Below are 27,750 nucleotides of genomic sequence, written 5' to 3'. Positions count from 1 at the left end.
TGATTCGCTAAAGGAAGACTGAGAGGAGAAGGCATGGGGCAAGTACTGTCGTTCACCAGACACTTGCACCCAATACCTGTAGACAAGGTTATGGGGCAAGTGGCAATGTGTCTGTGGGGTAAGTCAACTATTAGGACAGTCAGCCTGGTCAAAGATCTGTATGGGCTTTAGCCAATCAGTTCCTCTGACTATTCGTATGTACAGTCACATCCCAAATGATTGGCACCCTTGATAAAGATGAGGGGAAAAGACTGTATAAAATAAATAATACAAATACTGAGCTATATTGTATGCTCCATTTTTTTTTTTTTTTACATTATATTATTTTATACTAATACAATTTCTCAGCTAAAGAGATTTTGTTTAACAAGTAATAACGAAACTTCTCAACAAGATAGGTGTCAAAATGATTGGAAACCCTGTTTTCAATACTAGGGCACTCTCCTCCTGCGCTGAGCCTTTTTATAAAATGTTTTATGAGATTTGAGAACACATTGGGAGGGATATTAAACCATTCCTCCAAACAGAATATTTCCAGAAAGAAACAGCCCCATAACGTCAAAGACCACTAGGCTGTACACCAATGGTCACCAAACGGTCAATCTTGATTTCTAGTTGATCACCAAACATTTTTGTAAAAAAAACAATGGTAAAGCCTCGCTTTCCTATTTTAATCGCTTCGTGCTGTTGGTAGTAGGTGCACTTGATTCAGCAGCCGTAGCACCTATAGGCCTCACGCTGGCCAATAAGATAACTCAGATCATCCTGTTTGCACAGTTTCCTCGAGCCATAGACTGTAAAAAGAAGCCTCGAACGCACAGCAAAGGTGATACTGTGAGATTTCAAGACTTTTTTAAAGCCATGACTAGAGAGACTCAATGAATACAGCAAAGAGCTGCTGTTCTTATGGGTAAGTTCAGGAGGGACGGTGAGTCTGGTGAGAGGCAGCCTCACTACTGCTCCCTCCCTGCCCTCAGACTGACCATCAGATGCAGGCCATTAGTCCAGGAAAAATTGAATAAATAAATATTATGCTCACTCAGCTGTACTCACAAGTAATAAACTCAGCAAAAAAAGAAATGTCCCCTTTTCAGGACCCTGTCGTTCAAAGATAATTCGTAAAAATCCAAATAACCGCACAGATCTTCATTGTAAAGGGTTTATACACTGTTTCCCATGCTTGTTCAATGAACCGTAAACAATTAATAAACATGCATATAATATAATTTCTAAATGGTCTGAGAATAACAACATTGGCAGTGCAATTCATGCATAGCCAAGTTACAATGTGTTGGGCCTATAGCCTACTGCACAAACCTCATTGATACAGAACTGTTTTTAATCGGTTAATGTTGCACACGCTTACTTTTTTAAAGTCATGTTTAAAAAAATCTGAGCTGTAGATCTCAGCTTGCATTTTGACTCAGAAAGTGATCTTGACTCAGAATAGGTTGGTGACCACTGCTATACACTGAGTGTACAAAATATTAAAAACACCTGCACTTTCCATGGCATAGACTGACCAGTTGAAAGCTATGATCCCTTATTGATGTTACTTGTAAAATCCACTTTAATCAGTGTAGATGAAGGGGAGGAGACAGGTTAATCCTTAAGAGTCTATTGACACACCAGTGAGTCAATCTAAGTAACATAATAAAAAAAATCTCCATAAAAATCCTTCAGTTTAAGCTAGAGAAATCAGTTTTTTTTTTGCATGGGCTCAATCCACATCTGCCTATGTGGAGTTACAGAGGTGTTTGTTAGATCGTCCCAAAAATCGGTCATTTTACAAAACATCTGTAGCGTCTGAACGGTTTGGCCTACAAACTATTATGAAGGGGAGACTCTCACGAACACAATGTTGTTCTCTGTTTTGCTCTACGACTCCCCACAAGGGTCACGGGATTCGTCTGAAAAAATATATATATTTTTCCTGAGCTTTCTTTTATCTCCTAAATATAGGACAGACACTTCAAAACCTTATTCCTCATGATAAAATGTTTTACTGTATTGGTTGCCATTTATGAATGTGTTATTCAATGCACACCCCCCTTTTGCACTCAGAACAGCCTCAATTCGTTGGGGCATGGACTCTACAAGGTGTTGAAAACGTTCCACAGGGATGTTGGCCCATGTTGACTCCAGTGCTTCTCACAGTTGTGTCCAATTGGCTGGATGTCATTTGGGTGGTGGACCATTCTTGATACACATGGGAAACGGTTGAGCGTGGGTATATTTTTTGATACCTAAAGGGGTCGTAAAATTCAAAATCAAATATCCAAGTGTTCCATGGTCTGACCATCTTAAAACAATTCGATATGTTAGCTTCGTAGACACCCCACCCCCACGCTCAACCGTTTCCCATGTGTATCAAGAATGGTCCACCACCCAAATGACATCCAGCCAATTGGACACAACTGTGGGAAGCATTGGAGTCAACATGGGCCAACATTCCTGTGGAACGTTTTCAACACCTTGTAGAGTCCATGCCCCAACGAATTGAGGCTGTTCTGATGGCAAAAGGGGGGTGTGACTCAATATTAGGAAGGTGTTCTTAATGTTTTGTGCACTCAGCATATGCATCCTTCTTGAGTGAGAAAGTTACAGACGCACAAATATTGTACCCCCAAGACATGCTAACCTCTCACCATTACATTAAAATGGGAGGTTAGCATTTTTGGGGGGGTATGATATTGGTGCATCTTTAACTTTCTCACTCATCATTATTTACGAGTAATTCAGGACTATCCGTAATCATGGTAGCATCCACATTAATGTAGGAGTGTTTAGAAACATGCTCTATTCTTATTTACAATAAAAGCGACTCCAAAATGACACTACATGATTTACCATTCATTTCTATTGGGCACAAAATAATCTGAAACAAAACCAAAACAAACAGCAAATGCCTCCAAGATTGCGTTCTAGGAATATGGGACCAAATACTAAACTTTTGACTACTTTAATACACATACTGTATGTGAATTTGTCCCAATAATTCTGGTACCCTAAAATGGGGGGGACTATGTCCAAAAAGTGCTGTAATTTCTAAACAGTTCATGAATGAAAATAGCCTCAGATTAAAGCTGACAGTCTGCACTTTAACCTCATAGTCATTGTATAATTTCAAATACAGATGTGTCACTGTCGCTATACTTTTGGAGGTCACTATATAATCCACATTTTATGTGCATACAATATAGCTCAGTATTTGTATTATTTATTTCATACAGTCTTTTTTGTTCATCTTTATCAAGGGCACCAATAATTTTGGATTTTACTTTATATTTGTTTGGAATTGTAGCAGATAAAAACGCCAGAGAGGAGTTTGCTTCAGCAACAGATCTGGAGCCAGACTAAAAGCCAAGTAAGAAGGTTGAATTGGTGTGTTTCATTTTCATAGGGAATTACTGAGATTTCATTTGTCAGCTGGCAAATTTTTGTCATAATACCATATGAAATCGAAGAGAGAGAGAAAGAGTTTGGGGAGCATCCTCCAATGATTCTGACTTGTTATTTCAGGAACGAGTGATGGAGAAAAAAGAGAAATGTGCGCAGAGACCTTTCCATGATGGAAGCTCACTAAGGCATTCTGTTGAAAAGACAAATAGGTCCTTATGATGTTTTTCCTCCCTCCCTCCCTCCCTCCCTCCCTCCCTCCCTCCCTCCCTCCCTCCCTCCCTCCCTCCCTCCCTCCCTCCCTCCCTCCCTCCTTTTGTTTTTCAGAGTTGCTGAGTTCCACAAAGAGGCTGAACATCAACTATCAGGACTCAGATGGGTAAGACATCAGTGTGTGCGTTCGTTAGGGTTGGGTGGTATCCAGATTTTCATAACTTTATACCGTTCCTGTACCATACCAGGGTATTCAGTATTACCGACAGTGCACACAAGGGGCGCTATTTTCTATTTTTTAGCCACTTGATTTTTTTTTGTTGTTAGCCACTTAGCTAGCAAGTTAACAAACCAAATGTATAGCTGGAACCCTGAGCTGGGGATAATATGACCTGGCGTATATTTCAGAATACCCCAGTATACGGCATACCGCCCAAGCCTAGCAAGCATTAGTCTTTGTTTACTGAGGTGCGTGAGTCAGTTAGATGGACTTGCGGTTTTTCCTCTCTGAACACTTTTCTTGCTCAGAGGAATGCAATCAATGTTTGTAGAGCAAGACTCACTCAATAACATTTAGTTTGATTGACATGGTCATTATCGCTAATGTGACTATTGAAAGTACATGCCTGGTGTGGTCTGTGGTCGGTTATTTAATCTGTATCTTGTGTCAATGTAGATTTACTCACCACCCAGTCACACCTGTACACAGACAGACCAGACTGTGTGTGGGTGTGTATTTGTTTAAGAGAGAGGGGGATGTGATATATGATAGTGGTGCTGAGGGACTGAAAGGAAGAAGTGAGAGGTGAGCTAACAGTGACCAGTCACCATGAGTCAACACTCAGTCAGCAGAGGTGGAGGGGGAGAGAGAGGGAGGGAGGGAGAGAGAGAGAGAGAGAGAGAGAGAGAGAGAGAAGTGTAAAGGAGGCAAAGAGAGAGATGGAAGGATGGAGAAAGAGAGACATAAAACAGACAGAGATAAGCTTAGTATCAGTGAAAGTCAAAATGGATACATTTCATTTGTGTCTTCCAGTGGTGGAAAAGTACCCAATTGTCATACTTGAGTTAAAGTAAAGATACCTTAATAGAAAAGGACTCAAGTGAAAGTTGGAGTGAGAGATACACAAGGTTGTAAAGAAATAAATAAAGGAGTGAAAACAGACAGATGAGACATAGTTGGATAGCTGGATGGATGTGTATCTGACTAAGTACCAGGCAGGTCAAAACATTGAGCCTTCCAGTCTGGAAATCAGCAGTCAGATACTGATACACACACTCAGGCTTTATCCCAAATGGTACCCTATTCCCTATGTAGGGTCCTATTTTTCACCAGGACCCCTAGGGGAATAGGATGCCATTTGGGATGCAGCCTTACACACTCAGACCTTATATGACTGGATCCCATTCCCAACCATCGTCACAGATTCACAGAATATCGTTTTTTAAGTGGTTATGAAACAATCATAGCTTCTGTGCGTGGTCTTCTGTAGCTCAGTTGGCAGAGCATGGCGCTTGCAATGCCAGGAAAGTGGGTTCGATTCCCGGGACCATCCGTAAGTAAAATGCATGACTGTAAATCACTTTGCTCTGAGCGAGGCTGTATTACTGTCCTTGATACTCCAGGTATTCAGTGAACCAGCACTGAACCCAGTCTCCTGACACACACACATACCTATGCACAAGCACATTTCATAGTACTCTCCCATACTTGAGTTGAAATACAAACAAGGGCACTCCGTTCATCCACCTCTGGCCTGCTCGCCTCCCTACCTCTGAGGAAGCACAGTTCCCGCTCAGCCCAGTCAAAACTGTTCGCTGCTCTGGCACCCCAATGGTGGAACAAGCTCCCTCACGACGCCAGGACAGCGGAGTCAATCACCACCTTCCGGAGACACCTGAAACCCCACCTCTTCAAGGAATACCTGGGATAGGATAAAGTAATGCTTCTAACCCCCCCCTTAAAAGATTTAGATGCACTATTGTAAAGTGGTTGTTCCACTGGATATTATAAGGTGAATGCACCAATTTGTAAGTCGCTCTGGATAAGAGCGTCTGCTAAATGACTAAAATGTAAATGTAAAATGATTATCCCAAATACATTTCCCCCCAGCTTATTGATACTAAATTGATAGGTATGTTGTGGTTCTTGGGTTGCATCTTAAATGACACCTTATTACCTGAATAGAGCACTACTTTTGACCAGGGCCCACATAGGGAATAGGTTGCCATTTGGGACGCCGCTTGGTCAGAGTTTGTACCCTGTATAGATGGCTATGTTTGGACACAGGTCCTTGGTTTCAGGTTGGAGCTGGAACAGTGGAGGTGTCTGTGTTCCATGGCTGGCAGTAATTCAACAGTCGACTGTTGTCTAGAACACCCTGCTCTCCAGGAATGAAGGGCCCAAATTTATGCATTTAATTTGTCCCTCGTGGGATATACTGCCCCTGACACACACACACACACAAACAAACACACACGCACACACACCGTCCTGCCATCGTCTGCTAGTGTGTTCTGATGAAGGCTCACCTCCTGTAAAGTCATCAGGTAGATTTATAGCCTCTCTGTCCAGACTATGGCAGACTCATTTCACCCTGGAAAACCTCCACAACTACCTAAGAGGGGAAGGACTCCTTACACCAGGCACTGTTGGACAGTACTGGAAATATAGAGTCTGTATGGAGTATGGAGGCTGCACACGCTTCTAGAATATTCCTAGACAATTACTGTAGTAGTAACAACAGAGTGGATGGAACCATATTAATGCTCTATCTCTTTCTCTCTCTCTCTCTCTCTCTCTCTCTCTCTCTCTGTCCCTCTCCCCGTCTCTCTCTCTCTACCCCCCCACCTCTCTTTATCTCTCTCTCTTCCCTCTCTCTCTTCCCCAGGTTTTCAGCGTTACACCATGCAGCTCTAACGGGCACCACTGAACTGCTGTCTCTATTACTGGAGGCTCAAGCCACTGTGGACATCAAAGACACCAATGGTGAGAAGTTATAAGCTCTTATAAGTGGGTATAAACACTTATGAACAGTTATAAACGGGTAATACAACAGCACAAGTCATTAAAGGGGCAATCTGGGATTCGAAAAAAACTCCAAAGCGGTCACTCTGCCACTTGTTTTGGCAAACAGAACAAAAGCCAGTCCTGGATTACACCTTACATTGTTTGGCTCCTTCATGAGCTTTCATGGGATTCTTGTTGGGAGTCCCCTCTGTCTATCTCTTTTCAACTCTATCTTTTCCTAACTAACCCTCTCTTATACTATTTTTACTCTTTTTATCTCTCTCTTCTTCCATCTCCTCTCTCCTTCCCTCCCTACTTCTCTCTCTCTCTCCCTCCCTACTTCCCCCTCTCTGTCTCTCGGTGTCTGTCTCTCTCTCTAGGTATGCGTCCGCTCCACTATGCAGCGTGGCAGGGTAAAGCTGACTCTGTGTTGCTGCTACTAAGAGCTGGAGCATCAGTTAACACACCGTCACAGGATGGACAGATACCTCTACACCTGTCTGCACAGTATGGACACTACCAGGTGGTGAGTACACACACAAACGCAGACAGACACACGCACACACACACACACACACACACACACACACACACACACACACACACACACACACACACACACACACACACACACACACAGTTGACCCTTATCAACTCAGAGACATGGTTCGATATTTGGAAGGATTACACACTGGTAAGAGGCCTCACCACACACACCTTCACTCAGTATCAGTGTGTATATAGTGTTTTCAGGTGTGACAGCGTGACACAGATTGGGTACATTAGGTGTCAGGGTGAGTGAAAGGAGAGGGCAGCCAACCCGACAGAGCTCTATAGTAACTACATGACATGATCAGGTCAGCACTGGGTTCCCTGGGTGACATATTGAGACTAATGGGAGGAAGGAGGAATATGTGTATTGGGTGTCTTTAATACACAAGTAGGGAGTCTACCTGAGAGGTGTGTTCACGCACCCACACACATGCACACACACACGAAACGCACAAACATACATGCAGCAGCATAACTGGTCATGGAGACTACTGAGGTATTGTATTGTGTGTGGACAAAGCAGGAACATTAACAAAGCCAGAGGTATTTCTCTGTAATGTATAGGGTCGCAAAATTACAGGAATTTTCTATAAAAGTCCTGGTTGGAGGAATCTGGATTTCCTGCTTATTCCCTCCTGATTCCGGGAACCTTCCATCCGGGATTTTGGGAAAACCAGGGAATTTATTGACCCTAGTAATGGAAGCCCTGTTAGGACTACTGCTTTAGCCCTGAGCTAAGATCCTGATGCCTCTCTCTGCTTGCCGTGGTGATGAAATGTCAGAATGTTATGTTTATTTATCTCCTTTCTCTCTCTCTCTCTTTCTTATCTCTCTCTGTCCCCCCTCTCTCCTCTCCACCCCCCTCTCCTCTCTGTCCCCCCTTTCTCCTCTCTATCCCCCCTCTCCTCTCTGTCCCCCCTCTCTCCTCTCCACCCCCTCTCCTCTCTGTCCCCCCTCTCTCCTCTCCACCCCCCTCTCCTCTCTGTCCCCCCTTTCTCCTCTCTATCCCCCCTCTCCTCTCTGTCCCCCCTCTCTCCTCTCCACCCCCCTCTCCTCTCTGTCCCCCCTTTCTCCTCTCTATCCCCCCTCTCCTCTCTGTCCCCCCTTTCTCCTCTCTATCCCCCCTCTCCTCTCTGTCTCCCCTTTCTCCTCTCTCTCCCTCCCCCTCTCCTCCTCTTTCTCCCTCCCCCTCTCCTCTCCACTCTCTCCATCAGTCTGAGATGTTACTCCAGCACCAGTCTAATCCATGTCTGTTGAACAAAGCCAACAAGACCCCTCTGGACCTGGCTTGCGAGTTTGGCAGACTCAAGGTGAGTCAGTGAGTGTGTTTGTGTATTTTATGGTAAGCATATGTGTGTGTGGCAGAGGAGGCTGGTGGGTAGAGATGTAGGAGGACGGGCTCATTGCAATGGATGAAATGGATAGTATGGAAAGGTATCAAACACATCTAACTCATGGTTTCCATGTGTTTGATACCGTTCAATTAATTTCAGTCCAGCTATTACAATGAGCCCATCCTCCTACATCTCCACCCACCAGCCTCCTCTAAAGGGCATATTTTCATATATGTTAGTTACAGTTTTTCTCAATCGCGTACAAGCACTTTTTGGATCTGTTGAAACGTATCTATAGCAGAACAGCAATGATCAATTGTTCAAATACATTTACAGAACTTCAGATCCTTTTCTTTCCCTTGTATCTGACTTGCATATCTTAGATCACATTTTGCAAAACATTAAATACAAATGTCACCAGTGACTACAAAATACACTGTTAAGTGTTTTGTTCACAGAATATTAACACATTATTTTCATCAGAAGAGAAATGTGTGCAGTAGTATTCACTGTTTCCGGAAATCAGTAAATACTCCTGCATGAAATTCTAAAGCATCTCATCAGTATCATACCAAGTACAATTTATTTTTATTTATTTTTATTTTTATTTACCTTTATTTAACCAGGTAGGCCAGTTGAGAACCAGGTAGGCCATTTACAACTGCGACCTGGCCAAGATAGAGCAAAGCAGTGCGACACAAATAACCCAGAGTTACACATGGGATAAACAAACGTACAGTCAATAACACAATAGAAAAGTCTATATACAGTGTGTGCAAATGTAGTAAGATTAGGGAGGAAAGGCAATAAATATGCCATAGTGGCAAAATAATTACAATTTAGCAAATAAACACCGGAGTGATAGATGTGCAGAAGATGAATGTGGAAGTAGAGATACTGGGGTGCAAAGGAGAAAAAGAAGAAAAAAAACTATATGGGGATGAGGTAGTTTGATGGGCTATTTACAGATGTGCTGTGTACAGGTGCAATGATCGGTAAGCTGCTCTGACAGCTGATGCTTAAAGTTAGTGAGGGAGATATAAGTCTCCAGCTTCAGTGATTTTTGCAATTTGTTCCTGTCATTGGCAGCAGAGAACTGGAAGGAAAGGCGTCCAAAGGGGGAGTTGGCTTTGGGGGTGACCAGTGAAATATACCTGCTGGAGCACGTGCTACGGGTGGGTGCTGCTATGGTGACCAGTGAGCTGAGATTAGGCGGGGCTTTACCTAGCAAAGACTTATAGATGACCTGGAGCCAGTGGGTTTGACGACGAAAATTAAGTGAGGACCAGCAAACGAGAGCGTACAGGTCACAGTGGTGGGTAGTATATGGGGCTTTGGTGACAAAACGGATGGCACTGTGATAGACTACATCCAATTTGCTGAGTAGAGTGTTGGAGGCTATTTTGTAAATGACATTGCCGAAGTCAAGGATCGGTAGCATAGTCAGTTTTACGAGGGTATGTTTGGCAGCATGAGTGAAGGAGGCTTTGTTGCGAAATAGAAAGCCGATTCTAGATTTAATTTTGGATTGGAGATGCTTAATGTGAGTCTGGAAGGAGAGTTTACAGTCTAACCAGACATCTAGGTATTTGTAGTTGTCCACATATTCTATATCAATACCGACCAGAGTATTGATGCTAGACGGGCTGTCGGGTGCGGGCAGTGATCAGTTGAAGAGCATGTATTTAGTTTTGCTTGCATTTAAGAGCAGTTGGAGGCCACGGAAGTGGTGTTGTATGGCGTTGAAGCTCGTCTAGAGGTTTGTTAACACAGTGTCCAAAGAAGGGCCAGATGTATACAGAATGGTGTCGTCTGCGTAGAGGTGGATCAGAGAATCACCAACATCATTGATGTATACAGAGAAAAGAGTCGGCCCGAGAATTGAACCCCGTGGCACACCCATAGAGACTGCCAGAGGTCCAGACAACAGGCCCTCCAATTTGACACACTGAACTCTGTCTGAGAAGTAGTTGGTGAACCAGGCGAGGCGGTCATTTGAGGAACCAAGGCTGTTGAGTCTGCCAATAAGAATGCGGTGATTGACAGAGTCGAAAGCCTTGGCCAGGTCGATGAATATAGCTGCACAGTATTGTCTTTTATCGATGGTGGTTATGATATCGTTTAGGACCTTGAGCGTGGCTGAGGTGCACCCATGACCAGCTCGGAAACCATATTGCATAGCGGAGAAGGTACGGTGGGATTCGAAATGGTCGGTGATCTGTTTGTTAACTTGGCTTTCAAAGACTTTAGAAAGGCAGGGTAGGATAGATATAGGTCTGTAAAAGTTTGGTTCTAGAGTGTCACCCCCTTTGAAGAGGGGATGACCGTGGCAGCTTTCCAATCTTTAGGGATCTCAGACGATACGAAAGAGAAGTTGAACAGCCTAGTAATAGGGGTTGCAGCAATTGCGTTGGATAATTTTAGAAAGAGAGGGTCCAGATTGTCTAGCCCAGCTGATTTGTAGGGGTCCAGATATTGCAGCTCTTTCAGAACATCAGCTGTCTGGATTTGGGTGAAGGAGAAATGGGGGAGGCTTTGGCAAGTTGATGTGGGGGTGCAGAGCTGTTGACCGGGGTAGGGGTAGCCAGGAAAGATCTCTAGGCAATGGGGACCGTCTAATTGTTCAGATTCTTTACAATAGTCCAGACATGCAGAGAATAAAATTGGTTTCTTCTATGTAACTTTGGTTTACTCCTAAGTCATCATCTTCAACATTCCATTACAGAGCTTTGCTTTGGTGTGGATTGAGGCCTATACATTCATGTCACTTGTGTTCCTCCATTGTATTCACCTTTCCTTATTTCTATTGTGGACAGTGTTTCCTTGTGCCAATGAAATGTCTACAAAACGATGAGCAAACCAGCCTTTGTATTGAATACATGGAATTGGATTGTGATTAATGAATCCTAAATGAACCCTGCACACAATGTGCTTATTTTTTTATTGGAATAATATTTGATTGGATGTGTATGAAATTTGTTTAGTAAGATATGCAAAAAAAGGAGAGTCATTTCCCATAATTCTGCAGCTTTGGATAGATGTACTTCCAATTTTGATCATCATGATTTGGTGACCGCTAAGAAAATGTATTGATCTACTGGGTAAAAGTAGATAAAAAAAGGTTGCATTAATCTTTTGGCAGGCAGTTGTATTCTTTTGATGAATCTATTATGACTGTATAATATAGTTTTGATGAATCTATTATCACGGTATAATATAGTTTTGATGAATGTGTTATGACGATATAATATAGTTTTGATGAATGTATTGTGACGGTATAATATAGTTTTGATGAATGTATTGTGACGGTATAATATAGTTTTGATGAATGTATTTATTTGAGAAGGCAACTACATTTTGAAAACGCATTTTGTTTTGCAAAAGGCCACAGACGTCTGTGAACTCTGTTTTGAAAATTGAAAATATTGTTCCAAAACATTTGTGTACGCGATTGAGAAAAAACTGTAATAAACTGTAGATATATATGGCACAATACCTCCGTTTAACCCACACTTAACACGCACAACCCATAGACATTACAATGATCAAAGGCCAGTGTAAGTGGTGATAGTGTGTGTGTATGTTTGTCCATGTCTCACAGAGGGTGTGTGATGGATAGAGGGGGTAGGCCTATGTCAAACATCTTACATAGCTTAGATGAATTACCAGCTAAAATGAACTAGCAGCTAAAATAAGCCTGTTTCAGCTAAAGGGAAATGGGTTTCAGTTTTGCTCCCCGGACAGGAACACACAAACACGCATACACGCACGCACATACACACTCTCTCGCACAAACACACACACACCGATGCATGCACACAGGCGTACACACACACACACACACACACACACACACACACACACACACACGAGTGAGAGAGATTTTGCAGTGCAGTATGTTTCTCTGTCACAGTTGTCATGAAATGTATAGCTGTGCCTGTTTTTTAGATTTAGCCAAAGTTGAATTCACGCACGCACGCAAGACAGACAGACACGTCAGTAATCTTCTGGCCCTGTGAATAGCATAACAACAGGCTTTAGGCTGTAACGCTGAGTCAGTTAAGGTCTTTATTACTGTAGTCTCTCTCTTTTCCCCCTTTCCCTCTCCTTCTCCCCCTCTCAGTAAGCGTCTTTGTTACGGTACTAGGGGTATCTTTAGACACCCAGCGCATGGACAGTTGCTAGGCAGGTTTTATGTGCACTTAGGTGGCCCCATAAAATGTACATGTATGGAATACACAAGTGGTGTAAAGTATTTAGTAAAAATACTTTAAAGTACTACTTAAGTCGTTTTTTGGGGGTGTCGGTACTTTACTTTACTAATTATATTTTTGACAACTTTTACTTCACAACATTCCTTAAGAAGACAATGTACTTTTTACTCCATACATTTTCCCTGACACCCACAAGTACTCGTTACATTTTGAATGCTTAGCAGAACAGGAAAATGGTCTAATTCACACACTTATCAAGAAAACATCCCTGGTCATCCTCAGCCTCTGATCTGATGGACTCACTAAACACACGCTTCGTTTGTGAATGATGTCTGAGTGTTGGAATGTGCCCCTCGCTATCCGTAAATTTAAATAACAAGGAATTTGTGCAGTTTGGTTTTCTTAATATAAAGAATGTGAAATGATTTATACTTTTACTTTTGATACTTAAGTATATAAACTCAGCAAAAAAAGAAACGTCCTCTCACTGTCAACTGCGTTTCTTTTTCAGCAAACTTAACATGGGTAAATATTTGTTTGAACATAAGATTCAACAACTGAGACATAAACTGAACAAGTTCCACAGACATGTGACTAACAGAAATGGAATAATATGTAAAAAGTAACAGTCAGTATCTGGTGTGGCCACCAGCTGTACTGCAGTGCATCTCCTCCTCATGGACTGCACCAGATTTGCCAGTTCTTGCTGTGAGATGCTACCCCACTCTTCCACCAAGGCACCTGCAAGTTCCCAGACATTTCTGGGAGGAATGGCCCTAGCCCTCACCCTCCGATCCAACAGGTCCCGAGACGTGCTCAATGGGATTGAGATCCGGGCTCTACATTGTCATGCTGGAAGCTCATGTCAGGATGAGCCTGTGGGAATGGTACCACATGAGGAAAGAGGATATCTTCCCTGTAACGCACAGCATTGAGATTGCCTGCAATGACAACAAGCTCAGTCCGATGATGCTGTGACACACCGCCCCAGACCATGACGGACCCTCCACCTCCAAATTGATCCCGCTCCAGAGTACAGGCCTCGGTGTAACGCTCATTCCTTCGACGATAAATGCGAATCCGACCATCACCCCTGGTGAGACAAAACCGCGACTTTTTGCCAGTCCTGTCTGGTCCAGCGACGGTGGGTTTGTGCCCATAGGCAACGTTGTTGCCGGTGATGTCTGGTGAGGACCTGCCTTACAACAGTCTTACAACAAGCCCTCAGTCCAGCCTCTCTCAGCCTATTGCGGACAGTCTGAGCAATGATGGAGGGATTATGCGTTCCTGGTGTAACTCGGGCAGTTGTTGTTGCCATCCTGTACCTGTCCCGCAGGTGTGATGTTCAGATGTACTGATCCTGTGTAGGTGTTGTTACACATGGTCTGCCACTGCGAGGATGATCAGCTATCCGTCCTGTCTCCCTGTAGCGCTGTCTTAGGTGTCTCACAGTACGGACATTGCAATTTATTGCCCTGTCCACATCTGCCTCCTTGCAGCATGCCTAAGGCACGTTCACGCAGATGAGAAGGGACCCTGGGCATCTTTCTTTTGGTGTTTTTCAGTAGAGTCAGTAGAAAGGCATGGGAAATGGTTTATGGTTCATTATAAAAGCATTTTACAATGAAGATCTGTGAAGTTATTTGGATTTTTACGAATTATCTTTGAAAGACAGGGTCCTGAAAAAGGGACATTTCTTTTTTTGCTGAGTTTATTAGCAGTTATATGTACTCTTATATTACTGGGTGACTTTCACTTTTACTTGAGTTATTGTATGGCAATTGGGTACTTTTTCCACCACTGGAATACACAAATGAAAGGTGTCCATTTTGACTTTCACTGATACTAAGCTTATCTCTCTCTTTCTCCATACTTTCATCTCTCTCTTTTGCTCCTTTATGCTTCACCTTTTCTATATCTCTACACCCTTCTCTCTCTCTTTGTCTCTCTCTCTCTCTCCCTTTCTCTCTGTGTCTTTCTGTCTCGCTCTGTCTCTCTTTGTCTCACTCTCTCTCTCTCTCTCTCCCTCATTCTCTCTCTCTCTCTCCCTCATTCTCTCTCTCTCTCAGGTGGCTCAGTTGTTATTGAGCAGTAACATGGTGGTAGCTCTGTTGGAGGGGGAGGGGCTAGACGGTCTAGACTCTGCCTCCTCCAACACACCCCTTCACCTGGCCGCTCGCAATGGACACAAAGACATCATCAGGTGAGAGGAGTAGCTGTCCTTAACCGTGTGTGTGTGCGTGTGTGTTGACATTGCGTAAGTGGGATCTCCACCCTCGAACCCCATAACCTCCAGGGTCTCTTACATGCTGTTAATGATTCCCTTCCTACTTAAATCACCACATTCCCAAGAGGTTATGAGGTTCCCTCTATCCGTGTTACACATTCTGCTGCTGTGGAATTTTACTCCCAAATTAGATATGGCGAAAAGAGCGAGAGGGGTGGGGGCAGAGAGACAAAAAAGAAAGAAAGATAGAAAGATATATATATATATATATATATATATATATATATATAGAGAGAGACAGACATATATAGAGACATATATATATTATTATTTCATTTTTTCCCCCCCCCAGGATGGCGCAGCAGTAAGACGTGTTAGTTTTTTTGTCCCATGTAAATATTCAGTCTTTTTCATTTTTTTGTTGTTGTATACATTGCATTATATTTCAATCTCTTTTTTCCATTTTCGAATTAAATATACCTTCCTGCAACCCGCCTCACCCAATGTGGTACGGATCTGCTATTTCTTAGACCTTATAACTGGAACCTCCATCAGCAGCTAGCCATCAGAAGCTAACCTGCTAATTAGCTACTAGTCATTGTTAGCCACTGCTAGCGGTCTTTACCTTTAGCTCGGACACCAGCCGCTATAGCCCAGATAATACCTGCCAATCTGCACAGCACGATATTAGCCCTTAGCATATCGAACTGCTTTTCTTTCCACTACATCACCGGATTCCTGCCTCAAGCTCTGGCTAGGACAATTACACCGGATCTTCGCAGCTAGCTAGCTGCTACCGAGTGGCTATTGTGGCTAACGCCCTTGTCTAAAAGCATGCACCAGTTAGCCTCGAGCTAGGCCCATCTCCCGGCTAGCAAACGAAGTACACCAACTACAATACCTCTTTTGCCAATTGGCCTGGACCCTTCGTCGACATGGAGCCCCGCCGATCCATCACGACTGGTCTGCTGACGTAATTCGGCCGATGTGCTGTCAACCGGCCTCTGCGTCAGTGATGATCCATCTGCTAGCCCCGGCCCGCTAGCTTCCTGAGCGCTGTGTCTCGCGCTCGCCTAGCGCAGTAATCGACTACCAAACGGCTACTTGTTTCATCTATTGCATTGGACCCTATGATCACTCAGCTACACAGCTGATGCCTGCTGGTACTTCATTTTGTTTATCTGTCGGCCCCAGCCTCGAACTCAGGCCCTGTGTGTAGCTAACTGACCCTCTCTGCCCATTCATCGCCATTTACCCGTTGTTGTTGTCTTAGCTGTTTACCCGATGTTGTCTTAGCTCTCCCAATCAACACCTGTGATTGCTTTATGCCTCTCTCTGATGTCAATATGCCTTGTATACTGATGTTTAGGGCAGCTCTCATTGTTTTATTTTACTGTGGAGCCCCTAGTCCTGCTCAACATGCCTCAGATAGCCCCCTTGGCCCACCCCCCAACATATTCGGAGACCGCACCTGGCTTAACTGGGACCTCCAGAGATGCAACCTCTCTCATCGTCACTCAATGCCTAGGTTAACCCCACTGTACTCGCACCCTACCATACCCTTGTCTGTACACTAGGCCCTGAATCTATTCTACCACGCACAGAAATCTGCTCCTTTTATTCTCTGTTTCCCAAAGCAATAGACAACCAGTTCTTATAGCCTTCAGCCGTACCCTCATCCTACTCCTCCTCTGTTCCTCTGGTGATGTAGAGGTTAACCGAGGCCCTGTGTGTCCCCAGGCGCTCTCATTTGCTCACTTCTGCAACCGTAAAAGCCTTGGGTTCATGCATGTTAACATCAGAAGCCTCCTCCCTAAGTTTGCTTTATTCACTGCTTTAGCACACTCCGCCAACCCTGATGTCCTAGCCGTGTCTGAATCCTGGCTTAGGAAGGCCACCAAAAATTCTGACATTTCCCAATTACAACATTTTCCATCAAGACAGAACTGCTAACTGCTGTAGAGATAGCCTGCAGCGTTCTGTCATACTATCCAGGTCTATTCCCAAACAGTTTGAGATTCTACTTTTAAAGATCCATCTCTCCAGAAATAAGTCCCTCACTGTTGCCGCTTGTTATTGACCCCCCTCAGCTCCCAGCTGTGCCCTGGACACCATATGTGAATTGATTGCCCCCCCATCTATCGTCAGAGTTCGTACTGCTAGGTGACCTAAATTTGGATATGCTTAACACCCCGGCCATCCTACAGTCTAAACTAGATGCCCTCAATCTCACACAAATGATCAAGGAACCTACCAGGTACAACCCCAAATCTGTAAACACCTCTGTTGTTTTCAACCAGGATCTCAGCGATCACTGCCTCATTGCCGGCATCCGTTATGGGTCGCGGTCAAACGACCACCCTTCATCACTGTCAAACGCTCCTGAAAACACTTCTGCGAGCAGGCCTTTCTAATCGACTTGGCCCGGGTATCCTAGAAGGATATTGACCTCATCCCGTCAGTAAAGGATGCCTGGTTGTTCTTTAAAAGTGCTTTCCTCACCATCATAAATAAGCATGCCCCTTTCAAAAAATGTAGAACTAAGAACAGATATAGCCCTTGGTTCACTCCAGACTTGACTGCCCTTGACCAGCACAAAAACACCCTGTGGCGTACTGCACTAGTATCGATTAGTCCCCGCGATATGCAACTTTTCAGGGAAGTCAGGAACCAATACACACAGTCAGTTAAGAAAGCAAAGGCTAGCTTTTTCAAACAGAAATTTGCATCCTGCATCACTAATTCCAAAAAGTTTTGGGACACTGTAAAGTCCATGGAGGATAAGAGTACCTCCTCCCAGCTGCCCACTGCACTGAGACTAGGAAACACTGTCACCACTGATAAATCCACGATAATCGAGAATATCAATAAGCATTTTTCTACAGCTGAAAGAGCTGCAAAATCTGGATCCTTACAAATCAGCTGGGATAAACAATCTGGACCCTCTCTTCCTAAAATTATCCGCCGCCATTGTTGCAACCCCTATTACTAGTCTGTTCAACCTCTCTTTCGTATCATCTGAGATTCCTAAAGATTGGAAAGCGCCCGCGGTCATCCCCCACTTCAAACGGGGGAGACACTCTAGACCCAAACTGTTACAGACCTATATCTATCCTACCCTGCCTTTCTAAAGTCTTCGAAAGCCAAGTGAACAAACAGATCACCGACCGTTTCAAATCCCACCGTACATTCTCCGCTATGCAATCTGGTTTCCGAGCTGGTCACGGGTGCACCTCAGCCACGCTCAAGGTCCTAAACGATATCATAACCGCCATCGATTAAAGACAGTACTGTGCAGCCGTCTTCATCGACCTGGCCAAGGCTTTTGACTCTGTCAATCACCGCATTCTTATCGGCAGACTCAACAGCCTTGGTTTCTCTAATGCCTGCCTCGCCTGGTTCACTAACTACTTCTCAGATAGAGTTCAGTGTGTCAAATCGGAGGGCCTGTTGTCCGGACCGCTGGCAGTCTCTATGGGGGTGCCACAAGGTTCAATTCTCGGGCTGACTCTTTTCTATGTGTATATCAATGATGTCGCTCTTGCTGCTGGTGATTCTTTGATCGACCTCTACGCAGACAACACCATTCTGTATACATCTGGCCCTTCTTTGGACACTGTGTTAACAAACCTCCAAATGAGCTTCAACGCCATACAACACTCCTTCCGTGGCCTCCAACTGCTCTTAAATGCTAGTAAAACTAAATGCATGCTCTTCAACCTATCGCTGCCCGCACCTGCCCGCTCGACTAGCATCACTACTCTGGACGGTTCTGACTTAGAATATGTGGACAACTATAAATACCTAGGTGTCTGGCTAGACTGTAAACTCTCCTTCCAGACTCACATTAAGCATCTCCAATTCAAAGTTAAATCTAGAATCGGCTTCCTATTTCGCAACAAAGCCTTTTTCACTGCCAAACATACCCTCGTAAAACTGACTATCCTTGACTTCGGCGATGTCATTTACAAAATAGCCTCCAACACTCTACTCAGAAAATTGGATGCAGTCTATCACAGTGCCATCCGTTTTGTCACCAAAGCCCCATATACAACTCACCACTGCAACCTGTATGCTCTTGTTGGCTGGTCCTCGCTACATATTCGTTGCCAAACCGACTGGCTCCAGGTCATCTATAAGTCTTTGCTCGGTAAAGCTTCGCCTTATCTCAGCTCACTGGTCACCATTGCAACACCCACCCGTAGCATGCGCTCCAGCAGGTATATTTCACTGGTCATCCCCAAAGCCAACACCTACTTTTGCCGCCGTTCCTTCCAGTTCTCTGCTGCCAATGACAGACAGACAGACAGACAGACAGACAGTTTTGTTTTTTTCCCCCCATATGGCGCTAGTCGTGTTAGTTTGTTTTGTCCCATGTAAATATTCAATCTTTTTCGGGGTTTTTGTATACATTTCATTATATCTTTATCTATCTATCTATCTATCTATCTATCTATCTATCTATCTATCTATCTATCTATCTATCTATCTATCTATCTATCTATCTATCTATCTATCTATCTATCGAGAGAGAGAGAGAGAGAGAGAGAGAGAGAGAGAGAGAGAGAGAGAGAGAGAGAGAGAGAGAGAGAGAGAGAGAATTAAATAAAAAAACTGGTTGAATCAATGTTGTTTACGCGTAATTTCAACCAAAAAATTATATTTGATGATGTTAAATCAACTTAGAAAATTGATTGGATTTGCAAAAAGTCATCAACTTAAGGGAATTTCGCTTTTATTTCTACCATCTTTTAACCTCAATCCAATGATAGGGTGAAATTGTTGGTTAATTTCACGTTAGTTGACAACTCAGCCAAATGTAAATTTCAACTTAATGTTGAACTGACATCTGTTCCCAGTGGGGTGTCTCTTTTCCACTGTTGACTTGAGCTTGGTCGAAAGGTTCATGTTTGTAAAACCTGTCACTGTATTCCCTTTAGGCGCTGGTCAAAAGTAGTTCATTATATAGGGACTAGGGTGCCATTTGGGATGCACACTTTTGCACCTTCTCTACTACATTTGTGAGACTTTGGTTCCTCATACAGATTCCTCCCACTTTAAGCTGTGTGGGTTGCTTATTTTTGTGAATGGGGGGATGGAAGGTCTTAGAAAAGAGTTAGTTTGCAGTCTGTTTTCAGCTTCCCTTTTACTTCAGCCCAATGTGATTATTATACTGATTATTATACTGATTATTATACTCTTATAAAGATGTTGAGTAACCAGCTCTCCTCTTTACTCCTTTCTTCATTCCTCCTCTTCTTCCATCTCCTCTCTCCTCTTCTCCTCCACTCTTTTTCCCACTGCTTCCTACGTCTCACCTCCGCTCTTCCCTCTCCTCCTCCTCTTTCTCTCTCCCCTTCTTCTATTCCTCTTATTTTTCCCTCCTCTCCTCTATCCTCCTCTCATCTCCTCTACCCTCATCTTCTCTACCCTCTCCTCCTCTACCCTCCTCTCCTCCTCTACCCTCTCCTCCTCTCCCCTTCTCTCCTCTACTCTCTCCTCCTCTACCCTCTCCTCCTCTACCCTCCTCTACCCTCTCCTCCTCTACCCTCCTCTCCTTCTCTACCCTCTCCTCCTTCTCTACCCTCCTCTCCCCTTCTCTCCTCTACCCTCTCCTCCTGTACCCTCCTCTCCTCCTGTACCCTCCTCTCCTCCTCTACCCTCCTCTCCTCCTCTCCTCCTCTACCCTCCTCTCCTTCTCTACCCTGTCCTCCTTCTCTTCCCTCCTCTCCCCTTCTCTCCTCTCCCCTTCTCTCCTCTACCCTCTCCTCCTGTACCCTCCTCTCCTCCTCTACCCTCCTCTCCTCCTCTACCCTCCTCTTCTCCTCTACCCTCCTCTACCCTCTCCTCCTCTACCGTCCCCTCCTCTCCTCTACCCTCCTCTCCTCCTCTACCCTCCTCTCCTCCTCTACCCTCCTCTCCTCCTCTACCCTCCTCTCCTCCTCTACCCTCCTCTCCTCCTCTACCCTCCTCTTCCCCTCTACCCTCCTCTTCCCCTCTACCCCCTCTCCTCCTCTACCCTCCTCTACCCTCCTCTCCTCCTCTACCCTCCTCTCCTCCTCTTCTCTCCTCTACCCTCCTCTCCTCTACCCTCTCCTCCTCCTCTACCCTCTCCTCCTCTACCCTCCTCTTCTCCTCTTTTCTCCTCTACCCTCTCCTCCCCTCCCTTATTTTCTCCCAATGGTGTGGGAGTCTGTGGATCATCTCTTTGACATTCCCTCCCCATGCCAGGCATTCCCAGAGGAACGCCCAGATTCCCAGTCTGTGTCCCAAATTCTCCACATAGTGCAGAGCAATGGGCCCTGGTAAAAAGTAGTGCATTATGTAGAGAATAGGTTGCCATTTAGGACGTAACCCCAGATTTCCTCCACCACATCCACAACTGTCTGGATCTGATACCTTAAGCATTCCTACAGCTGGGCTCGTGTGTGTGTGTGTGTGTGTGTGTGTGTGTGTGTGTGTGTGTGTGTGTGTGTGTGTGTGTTGTTAGTAATGTATGTTGTGTGTAAAACCGCATGTCTGTGTGTATTTCGTTGTCAGGTTGCTACTGAAGGCTGGTATAGACATCAACAGAGCCACTAAGGCTGGGACCTCTCTGCACGAGGCTGCCCTCTATGGCAAGACGGAAGTAGTGCACCTGCTGCTGGACGTAAGACTTAACACTACCATCTGAATCTCCTTAATGCTGCATCCCAAATGGCACCCTATTCCTTATTTAGTGCACTACTTTCAACAGGCTCTGGACAAAAAATAAGTGCACTACTGTATATGGGGCGGCAGGTAGCCCAGTGTTGGACTAGCAACCGGAAGGTTGCAAGATCGAATCCCTGAGCTGACAAGGTAAAAATCTGTCTTTCTGCCCCTGAACAAGGCAGTTAACCCACTGTTCATTGGCAGTCATAGTAAATAAGAATTTGTTCTTAACTGACTTGCCTAGTAAAATAAAGGTAAAATATATATAGGGAATAGGGTGCCATCCATTGAGGTATCTGCTGAAGAAGCATAAGACTGGATGCGGTTTCTGTCTTATCCAAACATGACACGGACAAAGGAGTTAAGGAATAATGTGAGCCATTTTCAGTCATAAAACTGAAGATAGTTTATTTTTATTTTAGTATTGATGATGGGTGTACTGTTGCTTCATGCATTGTATGCGTGTGCTTACTGTTGCCAGACAGTCGTGCTTGTCAAGCGGGAGCAAAGGGCACTGTGTCCCGGTGTTGTTGCTGTGTAGTTGCTGTTCATGCCCTCCCCATTGACTAATAGACTGTATGTATGTATCAAGGTGACATCTAGATGTTATCAATATTAGTTATTTCTTGTGTAGGCTGCTTTCCTATTTGAAATAAAATCATATGAGAGAAACAAATTGGCATGTTAGCTAACTCTGGCGACGTGACCGTGATACCCAGTAGGAAGGCAGGCACAACACCGGCGCATCGGTCGCCTCTATCCACTCATAGTGCAGCCCAATCAGCCACGCAGCATGGTCTTGAGTGGCAACAAATCTGCCCAATTAGCTGATTCACTTTCCATACACCCACTCCTTTCGACACACCCACTCACCCATACTCCAGTCGCCATATTGGGCTGCAGCTACCCATCATTTTTAGGGAGTGTGTGCATGCTGTGTCTTGGAGACTAACTGTGTGTGTGTGTGTGTGTGTGTGTGTGTGTGTGTGTGTGTGTGTGTGTGTGTGTGTGTGTGTGTGTCCACCCATACAGGCTGGTATTGATGTAAACCTATGTAACACGTACAACCAGACAGCTCTGGACAACGTTAATCAGTTCACCACCTCATCAGCCAGCAAGGACATCAAGATACTATTACGAGGTGAGATATAGGCCTCCTCTCCTACATATTACTCTCTTGGATTTCTGGACCTACCGCTCCACTGTATATTTCCCCAGGGTGGTGTATTGTTTCCTATGCATTCTCCAGTTCATGCTTTTAGACGTTATCCCCCTGGGAGTATTGTTTTGTTCTGATTTGGTCTATAATATGTAATTCCTCTCTCTCTGTCTTTCTGTCTCTCGCTCTCTCTGTCTCTTTCTATCATGTATCTATCTCTCTTTCTCTCTCTAGAAGCGTTAGGGTCTCTCCAGGTGAGAGCGGTGAAGGACTACTGGAACCTTCATGACCCTACAGCCCTCAACCTCCGAGCAGGAGACCTCATTATGGTACACTAGCGTGCATCTGTGTTCGTGCCTAAAAGTAAACAATCACATTTGTTCCTGCCCTGGAGGCTGAGCTGCTTTCAGAACTAGATTGAATGAGAACTACTGTATTGAGGTAGCTGCATTGTGAGGGGGAAATCTGTGTACTTGTGAGTTTGTTTCTAGAGGTTTGTGGTATTTTAGTGTCTGACGGTCATTTGGTGTGCCCTACTGTTAAGCGTGTAAGTCTGTACATTGTGGACGTTTTGTTTGTGGAGTGAGGTGTGGAGTTTTGTGGTAATTTGGTGTACTCTTAAGTTGTCAAGGGTTTATTTGTAATTATGGTGTGAGGTATGCTGCTTTGTTGGCGGTATGTCTAGGGTTAATTGACTACACCGTGTAAGAAGTTAGAGTAGAGTTGGAGGTTGTTCTGAGGTACCTAGCAGGCAAAGACACGCTCCTGTCAGTCTGTCATTAGTTAGTGCATTCCATAGCTTGAGACATCCCCATTTGCAAGCCATGTGTGTGTGTCATACCTTCAGTGTGCTAGCTACATTGTCTGATATTTGTTTTTGGCCCCTCTGGGCATTCGTTAAGACACGCTCAGAAATTGTGTGTGTTTGTGTATGTGCTTGCTCAGAAAGTGTGTGTGTTTGTGTTAGCTCTTCCATTGTAGTGTTCAGTGTTCCCTGGGGCATGTCTTCCATAGATCCACTCAGCTGGCCTGGCACACATACACAGTGAGGATGCTGTACCCTGTCCTGTGCCAACCCTGTCTGCCCTAGCCCTCTCTAACCCTGTACACACACACACAAAAGCTTGCACGCATGTACACACACCCTGCCCTCATTGGAATGTTAATAAGCTCATTTCCGTTACTGATACAGAGATAGATTAGGCGTAAAATACTAGATATTATGCATATGTTGGGATTCACGTGTACAGCACAAGCAGAGTTGTATTCACTCAACAAACAGAAGAAAACGGACTGAAACGGGGAGGGACTACCTGAACTTGTCAATAAGAAACTCTTGTTATCGTTGTAAAACTGTTTGCTACTGTGTGAACTAATGACTACGACCTAGACTTCAATGTAACAGCTCTCACATCAGGTGGCACAACCATTCTGTGGGTAGAAGTTGACCAATAACCACTTATAATCAACACAGTCACACAAATAGCGCAACTATAATGCTGAATGATGAATGGTTGATTTCAGGTGTTGGAGCAGCACATGGACGGGAGGTGGAAAGGTTATATCCATGACAACCAGAGAGGAACGGACCGGATTGGATACTTCCCTCCGTCTGTAGTGGAGGTCATCAGCAGGAGAGCAGGTATACACACTCACTCACATAAATCACACATGCCGAGGGCGTACACACCAGACACTCACGTGCCTGCATGCAGCCACAAACACATACCTTCACATTTACAGTGGCAAGAAAAAGTATGTGAACCCTTTGGAAGTATCTGGATTTCTGCATAAATTGATCATCAAATTTGATCTGATCTTCATCTAAGTCACAACAATAGACAAAGTGTGCTTAAACTAAATTATTGTATTTTTCTTGACTATATTGAATACATCATTTAAACATTTATAGGTTGGAAAAAGTATTTGAACCCCTAGGCTAATGACTTCTCCAAAAGCTAATTGGAGTCAGGAGTCAGCTAACCTGCAGTCCAATCAATGAGACGAGATTGGAGATGTTGGTTAGAACTGCCTTGCCCTATTAAAAACACTCACAAAATTTGAACAAAAGAGATCTCAGAAGACGTAAGATTAAGAATTGTTGACTTGCATAAAGCTGGAAAGGGTTACAAAATGATCTCTAAAAGCCTTGATGTTCATCAGTTCACGGTAAGACAAATTGTCTATAAATGGAGAAATTTCAGCACAGTTGCTACTCTCCCTAGGAGTGGCCGTTCTGCAAAGATGACTGCAAGAGCACAGCGCAGAATGCTCAGTGATGTTAAGAAGAATCCTAGAGTGTCAGCTAAAAACTTACAGAAATCTCTGGAACATGCTACCATCTCTGTTGACGAGTCTACAATACGTAAAACACTAAACAAGAATGGTGTTCATGGGAGGACACCACGGAAGAAGCCACTGCGGACCAAAAAAAACATTGTTGCACGTCTGAACTTTTCAAAAGTGTACCTGGATATTCTACAGCGCTACTGGCAAAATATTCTGTGGACAGATGAAACTACAGTTGACTTGTTTGGAAGGAACACACAACACTATGTGTCGAGAAGAAAAATGCACAGCACACCAACATCAGAACCTCATCCCAACTGTAAAGTATGGTGGAGGGAGCGTCATGGTTTGTGGCTGCTTTGATGCCTCAGGGCCTGGACAGCTTGCTATCATCGACGGGAAAATGAATTCCCAAGTTTATCAAGACATTTTGCAGGAGAATGTTAGGCTATCTGTCCACCAATTGAAGCTCAACAGAAGTTGGGTGATGCAACAGGACAACAACCCAAAACACAGAAGTAGATCAACAACAGAATGGATTCAACAGAAGAAAATACGCCTTCTGGAGTGGCCCAGTCAGAGTCCTGACATCAACCCGATTGAGATAATGTGGCATGACCTCAATCAGTTCACACCAGACATCCCAAGAATATTGCTGAACTGAAAGTTTTGTAAAGAGGAATGGTCCAAAATTCCTCCTGACCGTTGTGCAGGTCTGATCCACAACTACAGAAAACGTTTGGTTGAGGTTATTGCTGCCAAAGGAGGGTCAACCAGTTAAATCCAAGGGTTCACATACTTTTTCCACCCTGCACTGTGAATGTTTACACACTGTGTTCAATAAAGACATGAAAACGTATAATTGTTTGTGTGTTATTAGTTTAACCAGACTGTGTTTGTCTATTGTTTTGACCTAGATGAAGATCAGATCAAATTTTATGACCAATTTATGCAAAAATCCAGGTATTTCCAAAGGGTTCACATACTTTTTCTTGTCACTGTAGCTTGGTTCAACAATCGAATACCACACCAACTATACAGCTGTAAATACCTATCGGTATACCAAACAGCAGCCCTAACTGAGCTAGAGGTCCTGAAAGAAACTCTCAAATAACATACACGGAGGCACACACACATGGAGGCACACACACACAGCACACACACACACACACACACACACACACACACACACGGAGGCAGACACACAAACTCACACACACCGTTTAATCAGATTAGCAGGGCCAGATTGGGAAGTGTCAGCTCAGTTCTAAACCCCTGAGACTGCGTTAGGAGTGTGAGTGCACAAGTTTGTGTGTGTGAAGGGAAATCCCAGTTGAAAGCTCAGTTGAGTCGTTGACAGGTCCTTGCTATGAGAGCAAACTTATCAGAGGCGAAGTCAGAAATGTGTGTGTGTTCGCCTTTGAGTGTGTGTGTTCGCCTTTGAGTGTGTATGTGTGTGTACTGCGTGATATGTCAGCATCCCACTGCTTTCGTGGACACACACACTGAGAGCCTAGTAAGCCTCCCTCAGCATTAGTGCTGATATGAAAGCCCTCTCTATGGCTCTATGGGAATGAAAGCTCCTGCTGAACCACTTTGCTACCACCATTTTGTCACATTCATTCACTAGCTATTACATAAGGAGCTTGGAGATTCATACATATATTTAGCTGCCTTGGCGGTTTAATGAATCTGTAAGGATAGAACGCAGGATACATATCCTCGGTGTGTACTAGTTGCAAACACACACACCTTCTCCATCCTTTAATTTAGCCAGTGTTATTCAAAGTCAGGGTACCCCTAGTGGTATCCAAACTAGTGGTATCCTTAGTGAGGTCGCGGGGGAATTGCTGTGCGTTCTACAAAATTATTGTACGAGACAATATACAAACTTTTTTTTTTTTTAAGATAATTTGAAAAATACTATTTTATTGAGTATATGAACTTACTGTTTTATTTTCATGTTGATAAGAGAGTAAAAATGTAAATGTGCTGATTTTAAGGTTGTCATTAGATTTGGGGTGTGTTGGGGTCACCAGAAATTCTGGTGAATAAAATGGCGTACCCACAGAAATAATTTGAAAACCACCGCTTTAAGCTCTGTGGTTGTGTTTTGCTTCTGGTCTGCAGGGGGTACTCTCTCACGTCAGGTCTCGTTGCCAAGCCAACGGCAGCAGCACTTCCTGTCCAGAGCTCCTCCCACCAGTATTGGCCCCACCCCCCAGACTGATGACTCCTACACCTTGTACTACGACCACGCAGGTACACACAAGCATGCACACACCCACACGCCAGTGTTAATTCCATCAACAATAACTATGACAAAAAAATGCTTTTCAACTACCAATATTTCCTGACTAAAACTATGACGATTATGAGAAGAAATGCCCTGGAAAAACCACTAACTATTACAAATTACTTTTCATTTAAGTCACCGAAAATGTGACGAGACAATAATTACACGTGAGACTAATGGGCATTTAATTTGACATGAAGCTCTTTTTCATCTGTTTTACCCAATCATTGAATGCAATCCTCTCATTGGCAGAATTGACATCTGATTTGATTGAGCTGATCTGCACGGCTCTCCCACACAGCTCCCAGGCGTTCTCTTCAGTCAACCCTAAATCTTTTGAACTGATGCAAAGCCAGGACACTTGACT

The 27,750-nt window shown here is 44.1% G+C and overlaps 1 protein-coding gene across 4 annotated transcripts in view; it reads left to right on the top strand.

Annotated features, from left to right (window-relative positions):
* The window catches only part of LOC106612187 (caskin-2), an 88,719-nt gene that overhangs the window by 49,367 nt on the left and 11,602 nt on the right, over positions 1–27,750 (top strand). For 3 of the 4 annotated variants that reach the window (XM_014213141.2, XM_014213164.2, XM_014213154.2), the window contains exons 3-12: positions 3,727–3,778; positions 6,501–6,598; positions 7,000–7,145; positions 8,386–8,481; positions 14,789–14,922; positions 21,487–21,595; positions 22,672–22,780; positions 23,033–23,127; positions 24,323–24,440; positions 27,218–27,349. In XM_014213141.2, the coding sequence (XP_014068616.1) occupies positions 3,727–3,778; positions 6,501–6,598; positions 7,000–7,145; positions 8,386–8,481; positions 14,789–14,922; positions 21,487–21,595; positions 22,672–22,780; positions 23,033–23,127; positions 24,323–24,440; positions 27,218–27,349 (1,089 nt within the window). Of the gene's footprint in view, positions 119–3,726; positions 3,779–6,500; positions 6,599–6,999; positions 7,146–8,385; positions 8,482–14,788; positions 14,923–21,486; positions 21,596–22,671; positions 22,781–23,032; positions 23,128–24,322; positions 24,441–27,217; positions 27,350–27,750 lie in introns of all 4 variants that reach the window. The other variant, XM_014213148.2, reaches the window with a different exon arrangement.

The sequence above is a fragment of the Salmo salar genome, chromosome ssa01, assembly GCF_905237065.1.
Source record: "Salmo salar chromosome ssa01, Ssal_v3.1, whole genome shotgun sequence".
Taxonomy (NCBI): Eukaryota; Metazoa; Chordata; class Actinopteri; order Salmoniformes; family Salmonidae; genus Salmo; species Salmo salar.
This window is presented reverse-complemented; position numbering and strand designations above follow the sequence as displayed.